This window comes from Labeo rohita, chromosome 17, assembly GCF_022985175.1.
Source record: "Labeo rohita strain BAU-BD-2019 chromosome 17, IGBB_LRoh.1.0, whole genome shotgun sequence".
Taxonomy (NCBI): domain Eukaryota; kingdom Metazoa; phylum Chordata; class Actinopteri; order Cypriniformes; family Cyprinidae; genus Labeo; species Labeo rohita.
The window spans coordinates 4,079,928-4,095,204 of NC_066885.1; the positions used below are offsets into that span (position 1 = coordinate 4,079,928).

The 15,277-nt window shown below is 33.1% G+C and overlaps 1 protein-coding gene across 2 annotated transcripts in view; it reads right to left on the reverse strand.

Annotated features, from left to right (window-relative positions):
- ptk2ba (protein tyrosine kinase 2 beta, a) overlaps nt 1–14,857 on the reverse strand; it is a 29,572-nt gene extending 14,715 nt beyond the window's left edge. For both annotated transcript variants that reach the window (XM_051133012.1, XM_051133013.1), the window contains exons 1-19: nt 14,707–14,857; nt 13,923–14,010; nt 12,111–12,345; nt 11,619–11,797; nt 10,606–10,693; nt 10,328–10,407; nt 9,798–9,860; nt 9,663–9,717; nt 9,406–9,546; nt 8,357–8,431; nt 6,413–6,514; nt 6,182–6,296; nt 5,946–5,985; nt 4,751–4,785; nt 4,607–4,651; nt 3,437–3,534; nt 3,220–3,301; nt 3,039–3,139; nt 2,059–2,174 (exon numbers count right to left, since the gene is read on the reverse strand). In XM_051133012.1, the coding sequence (XP_050988969.1) occupies nt 2,059–2,174; nt 3,039–3,139; nt 3,220–3,301; nt 3,437–3,534; nt 4,607–4,651; nt 4,751–4,785; nt 5,946–5,985; nt 6,182–6,296; nt 6,413–6,514; nt 8,357–8,431; nt 9,406–9,546; nt 9,663–9,717; nt 9,798–9,860; nt 10,328–10,407; nt 10,606–10,693; nt 11,619–11,797; nt 12,111–12,317 (1,622 nt within the window). In that variant the 5' untranslated portion in view covers nt 12,318–12,345; nt 13,923–14,010; nt 14,707–14,857. The remainder of the gene's footprint in view (nt 1–2,058; nt 2,175–3,038; nt 3,140–3,219; nt 3,302–3,436; nt 3,535–4,606; nt 4,652–4,750; nt 4,786–5,945; nt 5,986–6,181; nt 6,297–6,412; nt 6,515–8,356; nt 8,432–9,405; nt 9,547–9,662; nt 9,718–9,797; nt 9,861–10,327; nt 10,408–10,605; nt 10,694–11,618; nt 11,798–12,110; nt 12,346–13,922; nt 14,011–14,706) is intronic.
- Nucleotides 14,858–15,277: the final 420 nt, after the last annotated feature.

Sequence of the window (15,277 nt, forward strand, 5' to 3'; positions counted from 1 at the left end):
GAATTTTGTGTGTCACTATAATTTAATATACAGTATGCGTGTGTGCGTACACACTGGGTTTTATTAAACTGACGATTTTATTCAGCAAACGCACATTAAATTAATTCAAAGTGACAGTCAATTCTCACTTAAATGCTGTTCTATTGAACATCCTATCAAAGAAATCCTGAAGAAAAGTTTTTAACATTGATAATAATCAGAAATGTTTCTTAAACAGCAAATCAGCATATTAGAATGATTTCTGAAAGATCATGTGACACTGAAGACTGGAGTAATGATGCTGAAAAATTCAGCTTTGCATCACAGGAATAAATTATAATTTACAATATATTCATATAGAAAACACTTATTTTGAACTGTAATAAGTTTCAGAATTTTTATATTATATATTACTGTAAATAACCGCAGTGTTGCTGAGCATGAGACGTCAAAAAACTCAAGGTAAATATCAGTCATTGACAGGACATTTAATTGCGTGTCATTTCCCCAAAGTGTGGAAAGAAAATTACAGTTGAGGTCAAAAGTTTACATACACCTTGCAGAATCTGCAAAGTGTTAATTGTTTTAGCAAAATAAGGAGGGATCATACAAAATGCATGTTATTTTTTTTTTAGTACTGACCTGAATAAGAAATTTCACATAAAATATGTTTACATATAGTCTACATGAGAAAACAATAGTTGAATTTATAAAAACTGTCCCTGTTCAAAAGTTTACATATGCTTAATTCTTAATACTGTGTTGTTATGATCCACAGCTGTGTTTTTTCATTCAGTAATAGTTGTTCATGAGTCCCTTGTTTGTCCTGAACAGTTAAACTACATGCTATTCTTTAGAAATGTCCTTCAGGTCCCACAAATTTTTGGTTTTTTTTTAGCATTTTTGTGTAATAGTACCCTTTCCAACAATGACTGTATGCTTTTGAGATCCATCTTTTCACACTGAGGACAACTGAGGGACTCATATGCAACTGAGGGACACATTGCAGAAGGTTTAAACACTCACTGATGCTCCAGAAGGAAACACGATGCATTAAGAGCTGGGGGGTGAATTCAACTTATTTTGTATTCTAGGAAACATGTAGGTATCTTATGTAGCTTCTGAAGGGCAGTACTAAATGAAAAAATACAATATTTAAGCAAAATAAGAAAAGGTTACACATCTTCATTCTGTGCAAAAGTTTTCACCCCCGGCTCTTAATGCATTGTGTTTCCTTCTGGAGCATCAGTGAGTGTTTGACCCTTCTGTAATAGAGGAATATGAGTCCCTCAGTTGTCCTCAGTGTGAAAACATGGATCTCAACATCATACAGTCAATGTTGAAAAGGGTTTAAATACACAAAAATGTTGAAAAAACAAAGAATTTGTGGGACCTGAAGGTTTTTTCTGAAGAACAGCAGGCAGTTTAACTGTTCCGGACAAACAAGGGATTCATGAACAACTATCACTAAACAAAAAAATCAAGTGTATGTAAACTTTTGAACAGGGTCAATTTTATAAATTCAGCTAATACTTTCTCTTGTGGACTATATGTAAAAATCTTTTGTGTGAAATATCTTATTCAGGTCAGTACTAAAAAAAACAACATGCATTTTGTACAATCCCTCTTATTTTGGTAAAATAATTAACATTTTGCAGATTCTGTAAGATGTATGTAAACTTTTAACTTCAACTGTAAGCTATATGCCTAGAGCTGAAGAAACACTAGACATACAATACAAATTGTGAGGTTGTGATGATGCCCTATTTAAAGTGCACTGCAGTTAGCAGATGTTGTTCTACCCACAACCTTTGTTTTTTTACCTTTCAAACTGATCTCAGATAAACCTTTATCCATAAGTGTCTGACACTCTTCTGAATGTGAGACGAAGTTAGTAAAACGAGAAGTCAAGAGGAAGAGATGTTAATAAGCAGCCTTTTTGTGTCATTTCATACGTGTAAAGCAACAACCAACTGAGTCCAAAAGCCCAATATTTCAAACCAAACAGGTAATGATTATTCACAATAACTTCATAAACTATTAACACATTGAATCTGGTCAAAATGTGTGTTGATGTACCTGTGTACCATGTTAACGCCCTCTAGGTAGGCAAGAGCTTTACTGATCTGAAGACTGTACAGGATCAGCGTGACTGTGGTTAATTTGTGCTTGTTCTCTAGCAGGTAATTTCCTAGCTGAAGAAACAAGGAGAAACCAGGATGATAAGAAAGTCTGATTAACATTATTTCACAACGTAGTAATGTGGGTTGGATTTACCCCTTATTGTGACATAGGCAAGAGTAATTGTTAAAGGGACAGTTCATCCAAAAATAATACTTAGCTAACAATGTACTCACCCTCAGGCCTCAGTTTGTTTCTTCATCAAAACAGATTTGGAGAAATATAGCATTGCATCACATGCTCACCAAAGGATCCTCTTGTTCAAACAGCTGATAAAAACACCATAATAATCCACACACCTCCAGTCCATCAGTTAACATCTTGTAAAATGGTGCGTGTTCATAAGAAACAAATCCATCATTATAGCTTTTTAACTCTATCCTCTATCTATAATATTACTTTCTCCAGTAAAAAAAGTCACCTGGTCTGAATTAGGAGAGAAATATGCACAGATCAAGCACTGTTTACAAGTGAAAACAATTCACAACAGTCCTAAACAAATATGCTTTCACAAAATACTTTTTCACTTGAGGAAGTGTTATTATGAATTATTATGGGCTTGTATTTTGGCCATAAGCAACAGTTTGAAGTTAAAACATCTTAATGGTGGATTTATTTCTTACAAACATGCAGTTTTCCACTTCATTAAATGTTAATTGATGGACTAGAGTGGTGTGGATTAGTTGTGAATTATTGTGATGTTTTTTATCAGCTGTTTGGACTCTAATTCTGACGGCACCCATTCACATCCATTGGTGAGCAAGTGATGTGATGTTACATTTCTCCAAATTTGATTAAGAAACAAACTCATCTACAAATTTTCTTGGATATGAAGAAACACAGACAAGGTTGAAATCATTAAAATGAGTAAATCTCACCTCTCCATACTTGTAAAGCTCCATGACAATCCACACGGGATCCTCTTCGATAATGCCTATGAGTCTCACAATGTGCGGATGGTCCAGTTTCTTCATGATCACTGCATGAAAACAATGACTTTTATATCATTCTATTCAAGCGTCAGGTTCGATTTTACAGGCGGAAGATAAATCATCTTACAAGCTTCGCTCATGAACTTTTCCTTCACATCAGCCGTGCAGTCCTTGCATGTCTTTACAGCCACATTCACTCGCTCTCCAGTCTAAATGAAGACAAGATTCATTAGGTTTCTGTCCTGAAAGCTGAACTTGAATAGTTTCAAAGTGATTTCTACTAAATCCTTGTGATCCGTTTCACTGAATATGTGTGCCTGTAGGTGTGTGACTGATGCACTAACCTTGCTTTTATAGATGCCATCATGCACCTCACCAAAGAAACCTTCACCTAGAATCCGGCCGAGGACAATGTCATTTCGGGAGATGCTGAATTTACAAGCTGGAAAACAAAGGATTGAGATAAAAATGTCAAATACTGAACTAGGTCACTTATTTGATGATGGACAAATGAAATCATTTCAGGAGTTAAGTAAGGAATTTGGTCTGCCCAGTAAAGATTTTTATAATTCCTTCAAATTCGACACTTTTTAGAGTTGCAGTTAAAAGAAGGTAATATACAATTTGATCTTACTGAAATAGAAAAACAGCTTTTCTCTTCATGTATCTCTGAATTATATGCATTGCTGTCTAATCTTGATCCTTCGACCTTTGACTCTTTAAGGATGATATGGGAAAAGGACTTGGGGTCTATTTTCAGTGATGAGGAGTGGCTGTCTGTCTGCTCAAATATCTTTCCCAAAAGTGCTTCAATTTCGGTTCACGAACAACATTTTAAATGTATTCACAGGATTTACTTAACCCCAGTTCGCCTCCATAGAATATTTCCCAGTTGTTCTCAGCTATGTTTTAAATGTAAGGTAGAGATTGGCACAGTGATGCATGTATTTTGGGATTGTGACAAAATCAAAATGTACTGGAAAGAGATTCACAAAGTTATTCAAAAAATAATTGGAAAGACTTTTGCTTTGTCCCCAAAAGTATACCTTCTGAACTGTACAGTGGAACTGTGTCTTGATTGTGATAAAGAATGTGTACTGAATTTCTGTATATACTTGGCCAAAAAATGTATACTATTATTATGGTCAACTGCTCAGGTACCTTCGGTCCATATGTGGTTGAGTCAGGTGACCACACTTTTACCACTGGAAAAATTTACTTACGATTTACATCAAAGATCTGAGGTGTTCTGGCGAATTTGGTCCTCTCTCTGGAAATTTCTCGAGGGTACTCAGTGACTATGTCTTTCTAAATTTGGTTTATAATTTTCATTTATTTTTGTCTTTGCTCTTAAGCATTTATAGGCATTTGAATGTATAACAAAATGTTGCTTGTTGTCGAGATACCTGTACCACTACTGTTGTTTTATTGAAAAATGTAATAAAAAAAAAAAAGTCAAATACATAAACAAATGGCAATTAATCGATTTCCTTAAAATATTATTTGGCTCTTACTTGAAACTGGTGAGTCTTCTGGTATCTCTGCATAAATATCTGAATCTGTGAAAAAACATATAATGAAAAAACATTATACATCATTTATAAAAACGATGTATATTATAGAAAGTATATATGTTATATACATTTTGCATTACGTACTTTTGCTTTCCTTGTCAGACCTGGTGTCTTCCATTCTGCTTTGCCATATAAGACCAGACAGAGTCAATAAGACAGAGCCATTTCAATCAAAATCATCATCAACCAAAAAAAAAAAAAAAAAAAAATATATATATATATATATATATACATATATATTTTTTTATTCAAGTCTGCATATTAAACACTGGGAGTAATGGTGCTGAAAATTCAGCGTTGTATCACAGGAATAAATAACATTTTAACATTAAATTAGAAAACAATTATTTTAAATTGTAATAACATTTCACAATTTTACTGTTTTTCGAATTTTGATCAAATAAATGCAGACTTGGTGAACATAGGAGACTTCTTAAAACATTTTGGGTTAATTATTCAAAAACTTTTAATTGGTAGCGTATGGGGTTTAATAGACACAAAAGAATAAATTTATGAATATACACTGTCCTGTCGTTTAAAGGTTTGGGATCAGTACGATTTTTAATGTTTTTTAAAGAAGTCTTTTCTGCTCATCAAGGCTGTGTTTATTTGATTAAAAATACAGAAAAAATAATATTGTGAAATATTGCAATTTAAAATAGTGGTTTTCTCTTTTAATTTACTTTAAAAAAGAATTTATTCCTGTGATGCAAAGCTAAATTTTACAGCATCATTACTCCAGTCTTCGGTGTCAAATAATCCTTCAGCAATCATTCTAATATGCTGATTTATTATAAATGTCGGAAACAGTTTTTTGAAACCTGTGATACATGATTCTTTGATGAATAAAAAACCATTTATTTAAAACAGAAATCTTTTGCAACAAAATACAGTGTGGGGACAGTAAATTATTCCTTTTTCTTTCTTTGGAAAAAAAAAAAAAAAAAAAATTAAGCAGCACAACAGTTCCAACACTGATAATAATCAGCATATTAGAATGATTTCTGAAGGATCATGTGACACTGAAGACTGGAGCAATGGTGCTAAAAATTCAGTTTTGAAACATAAATAAATATTTTTAAGTATATTAAAATAGAAAACTGTTGTTTTAAATTGCAATAATATTTTATAAGATTACTTTTTCCTGTGTTTTTGATCAATAGAACTTTGATGAGCATAAGAGACTTTAAAAAACATCAAAAATGTTACTGAATGTGTAATTTTTGCACAGCAGTGTATACAGGACAGAATACAGAAAAAGCAAAACATCAGTGCTCACCTGCTGGGTACAGGAGGTAGAGAGATTCGAGATTCTCTGTCTAGTAAACATAAGCGGTAGTTTGTTATTCGTATGGTGAAACACTGTGTGTGTCTACACTAGTAATGATCAGGCAAGTAAAAAATAGTTTATGCACAGAAACTATCTGAACTAGTTTCACTGATGGATACTAATTTAAGATACATGATGATGCTATTTTTATAATCTGGTAATACAAAATACTAAAACCCACACACCTTTGGGCCGCACTATTAAAGTTGCATCATTTCCGTGCTCCAAACGACAGTAGCCATCGATTAAATCCACCATGTTCTCTGCAACGGCCAGAGAGGCTGTGCTGATGGACAAAGGCTGAAAATGACAACAAAAAGATCACATGCATCATTATAATCTTCATAAGAAAAAGTAAACTGATGTTATATAGTAATCAAGCATTCGTTTTTTATAACACATGTACATGCATTTACCTGTTTAGCTCCTTCTATATCTATATGTAGCAGCGTCTTTCCGTCGTTCTGAGGTGTGCATTTAATACTTCGAATTTGCGCAAATGTGGCCAGACAGACCGGCTAATGAAGACATACCAGAGAAACACATTTTAAAACATGAGCACACGACAGGGTTATTATAGTTAAAAAACTAAAACAAAACAAAAAAAACCTTTCATTTTCATTTCATTTTTTAAAAATAAAATAAAATAAAATAAAATAAAATAAAATAAAATAAAATGGTGCTGAAACTATTTTTGTTCAGGAATAGTTAGCAAATTTCACAATTAATTACAAAGAAACAGCCAATAACACACTGCATTAAACATGAAATTCTGAAGTGGAAAGATATTTTTCTGAAAATATATTTTTTACATACTCCATTAAATGGGTCCTATTATGCTTTTTCACTTTTTGAATTTTGGCCAGTGTGTGGTGTGTATGTTTAGGCATAAAAAAGATCTACGAAGTTACAAATCTCAAAATCCACTCCAAAGGGAGATATTTCATTTTTTAAAAATCCCTTTTTAAGAACTACAATTAACAGCTCCTTTGGACTACAGCGTTTGTTTTTCACATGTTATGATGTCACAACGTGCCCCATTAGAATATCATTAAATTAAATCCCGCCTACGGAAATTCGAACGCTTGGGGGGTGTTTAGGAACAAGGTGGAGGATTAGCCTAACTTTAACGATGCAGCGAGAAGAGCAGCTTCAACGAGCCGCAGCACAGGGAGTATAAGCACAAGCATTGACTAGAGTGGCCGCGTTGGAGCTGTAACACGCCGCAGACGTGTGCAGTGTGTGGTAAGAGATTTATTCATCATACAGTGTAGATAGCTTCACTTATAACGCAAGTGTTTTTTAAAATGCATAAACTTGCCCTAGAATAGGCTAGGCTGATCAGTGATGATGATGTTTGATAATGTTAATGTTAGGCTGCTTTTAGCCTTATGCTGGAGCTGGTTTTGGGCAATGAAATTAAATATGTAAATAATTAAATACATTAGCACGATAATATCATGTATTGCCGATCTCGCAGGCTGACGATAGGACCCAACACTACTGTAGTGTATTATGTTACTCATCCTCCATACATCCTAGGTGTATATGACTTCCTTCTGTCAGACGAATGCAATTGGAGTTATATTAAAATTTATCCTGGCACTCCCAAGCCTTAGAACGGCATAGACGAGTGTTTTTCTTCATCAGTCCAAAACAAGTCCAATGAAGTGCATCCATCCATAATAAAAAGTTCCGGAAAGTCAATAAAGGCCTCTGTAGTGAATCAATGCTACAGAGCTTTAAATATCCATATTTAAAATGCAAGAATCACTTTAATCTAACTTGCGCTAACAGGAACTTACTGGCAGTACTGAAACACCATCTAAGCTGTTCACCAATTGCAACACAGAGGGACAGCTAACCAATCACAACACATCAAACCTGGAACTAATCGAGCCATTTGTGCCAGGCTGGGAGAAAGGTATTTTAATAATGTAAATGATGTGAAAAACAATGCGTTTTTTAACCATCAAGCATGAAAGCATGCTCTTGTACACCGCCAAAACAAAATCAAGACTTTGTAAAAGAGCATAATAGGACCCCTTTAATCTTAATGCAAAAATACAAAATAATTACAATTATTAATAAAAACCGTGACGTTTCTCAACAGTATCAGTATCCCAATGATACTAAAATAACATTGACGCATGATCAAAAAATATTAATGCATAAACATCTTATTATGTGTATTTGGAGCACTCTATTTCTAACCCACAACTACGTTGGTAGATGCTAAATTTTTCCATTGTGGTTAATTGACAAATCAAAGTGGTTATTATTGCTTTCATGTGAGTGCTACGTTTCAGAGAACAGGTCATGCGGTGGGATGGATATATGTGAGGGGATGTTTTTCTTACCACAGAGCTTTTGTCTGTACGTTGCCGAATACCTTTGGGCCCAATGACTAGATCCACAGAGATGCTCCATCCTTGCTACAGAAGAACGAGATGGTTACACAGAGCAACAACTGCAGCTTTTACCTGATGAACATCTATAGTTGGTACTTAAACCACATTCATATCAATGCCACACAACAGAAAATAAAATCGCAATGTAACATGCTATCTATGTTGCAGAAAGATAAGAAATGAATTTCACTACGTAAAAGACGTTTATTAGGTTTTAAATGATGTAAAATAAACCGAAATAGTACAAAAAAATTAGACAAGAAGTACTAAACTGATTTTTTGCAAGATTGAATTGCTAATGACATCTGCTTCAAAACTGTTCTCTAATGCAAGAACTTTCACATGTTTGTATACATGCCCGCAGTGACTAACAACATTTTGTGGCCACAAAAATTATCCAGCCACTCACAACTAGTTCTCACACTGCTTCAGAGAGTAAATGACACACGTCGACCATCACTGAAGGAACAGTTTGCCTAAAATTGAAAATCTGCTGCATGTGTTAATGGGTGCCGTCAGAATAAGCTGATAAAAACATCTTGCTAAGCGAAAAGCTGTGTGTTTGTAAGAAACAAACCCACGATTAAGACTTTTTATAATCCATAATCCATAATAATGCCTCATCCAGCATGCATATTTCTCTCCTGTTTCAGGTGAGACGACTTTTTCACTGGAGAAAGAAACATTATGGATTTGTTTCTTACAAACATGCAGCTTTTGGCTTCACAAGACATTGACTGATGGACTGGAGTGGTGTAGATTACTTGTGGATTATTTCAATGTTTCTACAAGATGTCTGGACTCTCATTCTGACGGCACCCATTCACTGCAGAGGATCCACTGGTGAGCAAGCGATGCTACATTTTTCCAAATCTGATGAAGAAACAAACTAATCTACATCTAGGATGGCTTGAGTGTGAGTACATTTTGAGCAAATCTCCTTTTTCGGGTGAACTATTACTTTAATATGGCTGTAAACACCAAGATGGGCAACTTACCACCAGCTCACAAGGAAAAACCTCTTCATCAAAACTGGAAAAGACGGATAATGTCTCAAAGAACTTGATGATGCACTGCTCTTCCTTCAGCATTGCAAACTGCTGGAATGTTTGCTGGATCAGTTTCCGTAGCTGTTTCGGCTGTTTCATAACAAACATACATTTTATCATTATTAATCATAAATCACAAAAGCTTTCAGTGTGTATTGGATTGCTTTGCTGCCTCATTCGTAGAGAGATCAAGAAAACGTATTCACCTTCATACTTTCGATTAATTCTTGAGGAAAGAACAAATCCAGACCAACTTCTTTCCTGAAAGGAGCAGAAACGCCATTAATGCATTGTGCATGTTCTTGTGTAAAACGATCAAAAGCATAATACAAACTACTTACTCCAGCAGCTCAAAGTTAGATTTTTTCTCCAAGCCACTGGCATTCATGTCTTTATAAAACCTCCTGTAAGCACAGGAAAAAATTAAAGGCATGTAATCTGAAAGTAAAAAAGCATATGTATTAACTACAAATGTGTTTTATTGTTACTTGGTTTGAATTTCCATTTTTTAAGGAATTTTATGTGTACTACCTATGCAGTAAATGGGTGCCGTCAAACTGAGATTCCAAACAGCTAATAAAAACATCACAAATAATCCACACCACCCATTCACTGCAGAGGATCCATTTGCGAGCAACTGATTTAATGCTAAATTTCTCCAAAAATCTGATATGATGAAGAAATGAGCTCAACTACATCTTGGGTGGCCTTAAGTAAATTTTCAATAAAAGATTTGGGTAAAACATATTAATTTCAAGTGAAGTACTTGGTGCTTATTGTAATGCTGTTTGAGCAATTTGAGCTGCATTTCTTGTAAGGTGCTAAGCAAATAAATGTTATTTTTATTACCAGTTCATCTGAATAAATATACCTGATCTCCATACAGCCCAACTGCAGCGCCATCCCGTCACTAACTTTCCTGGCGCTGTGCTGCATGTAGTCACTGCGAACCTGCGTAACGACAGAGATAACATACTTTCATTCGCCCTTTTAGATGTGCAAACCGCCATTAACACTTCAGCGCAGCATCAAACAATCACAACGTCTCAGTGCAAATGGCGTGACTCATGTTTCCTTCACTATTCTGTGCTGTTTCAGGATACGGAATGGTAAATGTGAAGAAACACTCCTAATGTGACAGGTACTGACCTGCTGGTAGAAGTAGAGCATTGTAGTTTTGTCATCCTTTAACTTGTCCAGGAAATCAGGAGGAATGTAACGGATTCTCAAGTCATATCTGATCATAACAGAACAACAAAAACAGGATTAGGAACATATCCAGGATTCTCAGGGCTGTAAGAGCCCAAACACCTAAACTTTATACATACAGTATATACACTACTAGTCAAAAGTTTTTGAACAGTGTGTTTTTTTTAATGTTTTTAAAAGAAGTCTCTTCTGCTCACTAAGTACAGTAAAAACAGTAACATTTTGAAATATGTTTACTATTTAAAATAATGGCTTTCTATTTGAATATATTTAAAAATGTAATTTATTCCTGTGATTTCAAAGCTGAATTTTTTTGCATCATTATTCCATGATCCTACAGAAATCATTCTAATTTTCTGATTTGCTGCTCAGAAAAACTTTTATTATTATTATTAAAAAAAACTATTACTTTTTAATTGTAATAATATTTCAAAATTTGACAGTTTTTACTGTGTTTTTGATCCAATAAATATAGCCTCAAAACTTCTGAAGGGTAGTGTAATATATATTTAGATAAAAATATATATTCAAAACGGCCGAAATGTATGAGCATAATGAAAATATATTTTTGCAAATGTGACCCTGGACCACAAAATCAGTCTTAAGTAGCAGGGGTATATTTGTAGCAATAGCCGAAAATACATTGTATGGGTCAAAATTATCTTTTTTTTTTTATGCCAAGTAAAGATCATGTTCCATGAAGATATTTTGTACATTTCCTACTGTAAATACATGAAAACTTAATTTTTGATTAGTAATATGCATTGCTAAGAATTTCATTTGGACAACTTTAAAGGTGATTTTCTCAATATTTTGGTTTTTTTGCACCTTTAGATTCCAGATTTTCAAATAGTTGTGGTCCAGGGTCACAAATGTAGTTTAAAATTAGCACTATTTTTAAATATATATATATATATATATATATATTTGACATGTGGGACACGCACACACACCTCCACTCGGCCTCGACGTGCTGCTGTTCATATTTCTGCTCCACCTCTGCTACAGTGAGGTTGGGGTGCAGCCAGTGAACCTCGTCTGATTTGAGGTGTTTGAGCAGCAGACCGTAGCATTCTGAGAACTTGATGTTGGGACCGAGTCGTCCGCTGTCCAAGATGGACTTAATAATTTTCTGCAAAATGAGAACATCATTCAAATCAAAAATCTAAACACTTGTGGATTTATTTCACCCCCCAAAAAAATTACGTGTTTAAGTCTATATGTTTAGAACTTTTTTACATACTATTTAACATTGAAAGATATTTTTTTGCTTCTGAAATTTTGATTTTATTTAACATTCATTATGAAATAAATTTAAAAAATCATGCAAACGCTCGACGTGATCCTTCATTATAACAACAGGAAGCTGTGCAGATGGGCATGATAACACGCGCTGCATATTGCAGTCATGATTCATTTGTGAAAATCCACATTAATCTTCTCACCCTGATATTCCAGGAACTTTCACATTTGACCAGCTTGAAGTTCTTGCCCAGATTGGCACTGTTGCTTATAAAGCACACTTTGAGGATTTTCACCGGCCCCGTGCATTTATTGTCGACGGCACCGGCGGACGCCTGTGGTGGACCGGGAGAAGGCGGTTTCCATGACAATGTACTTGTGTCACCCGACATCTCTACATAGGCTGTCATGAGATAGATCTCCTCAATTGACTATCAGCTGTTTGGTGAGACGGAAGAGAAATTATACATTCAAGTTCAGGCAGGAGCGTGACGCAGCCAATGGAAATTAATAAGTGACTCAATAACAAACTATGAGAATGTGAAAAATTGTGAATTTAAAAGATGAATCATTTTATTCTAAACATCATGTCCTGATATATATCAGAAAACAAAATGTGGGTTTTTTTTTTGTTTCTACATTTACACCTGAAAATATTTGAAAAATATTTTTAAAACAGAAAACTGAAGTAAAACTAAAATGCTCAGCAGACTCTAATAAAATTAAAATAAATATAATAATAATGTGGGATTAATTATTATTATTATTATTATTAGACTCTGCTTAGCATTAAAATTAGAATTAAAGATAATTATAATTAATATAAATAAAATGATAGAATTTAAAACATAAAAATTGATTAAGAAAAAATAAAATAAATACTTTTTTTTTTTTTTTTAATGTAATCAAAATTTTATGGTCATTACACAATAAAGTAAATGAAAATTTAAAGATCTTTGAATAAAAGATTAATAATTATTACAATCATATAAATCCTAGAACTATCAAGCAGTTTGGAAAATGGATAAATAATAATAATAATAACCAGATTATTATTATTATTATTACACTATGCTTAGCATTGAACTTTGAACTGAAGAATTATAATTAAAATTATACAAATCCTATATAGTTATATACGACAAAATATATATATATATATATATATATATTATATATATATATTAAAACAGAAAAAGATGAAGAAAAATAAAATAAATAAATAAATTATTATTATTATTTAAAAAACGTCATTAAAATTTGCAATACGCATATATATATATATATATATATATATATATATATATATATATATATATATTAAAACAGAAAAAGATGAAGAAAAATAAAATAAATAAATAAATTATTATTATTATTTAAAAAACGTCATTAAAATTTTATGGACATCACACAATAATGAATTAAAGATCTAATAATTATTATAATCATATAAATCCTAGAACTATCTGACAGTAAGTTGATAATAATTAATAATTATTAGTAATCTAATAATAACTAATAATTATTAAAATTATATAAAAACTAGTAACTATCTGACAGTAATGTCTTAAAAACAGATTAAAATAAATAAAAGGTATGAAGTAAAGTTGATAAAATATTAATATTAATATTAATATTATTAATATTATTAATAATAATAATAATAATAATAATAATAATAATAATTTAAGCCTGAAAAGAACAAGCAGTTTGGAAAATGAATTAAACAATTATAATAATTAAATTGTTATTATTATTATTATTAATCTGCTGACCAAAAATTATTATAATTATATAAATCTATCCGGCTGTAAGCATCGCGGTCTTGAGAACAGCTTGTATGTAGTTTTATTTGAAATATTCAATGCTTTTATCTTTTGTAAAACAGCATTTTGTTACATTTCATACAGAAATTCTCATATTACAGACAGCAGTAGTAAAAGCACATGACGCTCATGACCAAACACACTATATTTCAACATGTCAGCACACGAGAGACTAATGCAACATCCTACCTGGACGTGCTCCATGTCTGATGTGTGAACCAGTTTACTCCTGTGTTACCATATGATCTCTGAGTCACAGGACAGACAACACGACAGGCTAAAATAATGAGAGTATCACAGAAATGTTGTCAAGCGTAAGCAACAGCCTTTTTCAGCACGTCAAAAAAATAGGAAGTGGAATGCAGTTTGATTAAGCTTTGCTAAGAGAGAGAAAATGTTTGATTTTTACACTATCAGCTACTTTACAATAACTTATATGTCTTTTAAACACATCAAAAACATCTACCACAGCTTTGGTTTCCTGTCATGTGGCATCAGGTTCAGAGATGTTACAATATGTGTTGGAAATTGTGAAGGTGTTAAACATTCACACTTTGCCATGATAAAAGATGTATGCAGAGGAAACCATAAGTGATGTTGAAAGTTTCATTTTGAAAGGAAATGCATTACATTTCAGGTTCCTTGAGCAACTATCAAACCACTAAAACACTTAGTTTTAATCAAATATTGTGACCATGCTGTATGAGCTGAATATTCATGAATTATGATGACAACACGCATCCCACAACATCCATACACACCTGCTCAGACAAAAAGCCCTGTATTTTTGACTCTTTCTGCCAACAACACCGTTAAAATAAAGTCAAAATAAAGTGAAAAATGGAAACATCTACTGATATTTGCAACACATCAGCATCTACTGAACTTCCTTTTTAATGCTACACTGTGACTTCAAAGTTTGAAACGATCAGAATCTCTAACTGAAATAAGAAAATGTAAATATGTGACAGACCTGAGCATGAGCTGATGTTTAGTGCTGCTTTCTCTCTCGCTTTCACTCTCTCTTGTTCGGTGTATGTTTAATTCATACGAATCCAAACTAAGAGACTGTGAGCTGAAGTCCTGACGTGTGTGTTTTGGACACACCCCACGCGTGTCACTGACTTCCTCAAACTTCACACCACTTCATCTGAGCCACTGCTGCTGCTGCTGTTGCTGCACACATACACACACGTACACAGATTATAGAAACTATATTACAAGCTCAATTTGTGAGGTTCTCCTTTCTTTTTTACCATTTTTACTATATTTGTGAGGACATATTTTACTCATGAATGTCCTCAAAAGTTGTTTTTACTATAATTGTGAGCATATTTTTCTTCAAAAATGTCCTCAGAAGTTTTTTTTAACATTTTACTATATTTATGAGGACACTTTTCCTTCATAAATGTCCTCGAAGTTTTTTTTTTTTTTTTTACATTTTACTATATTTGTGATATTTTTTCTTCATGAATATCTTCAAAAGTTGGCTTTCAATGTTTTACTATATGTGTGAGCATATTTTTTCTACACAAATGTCCTCA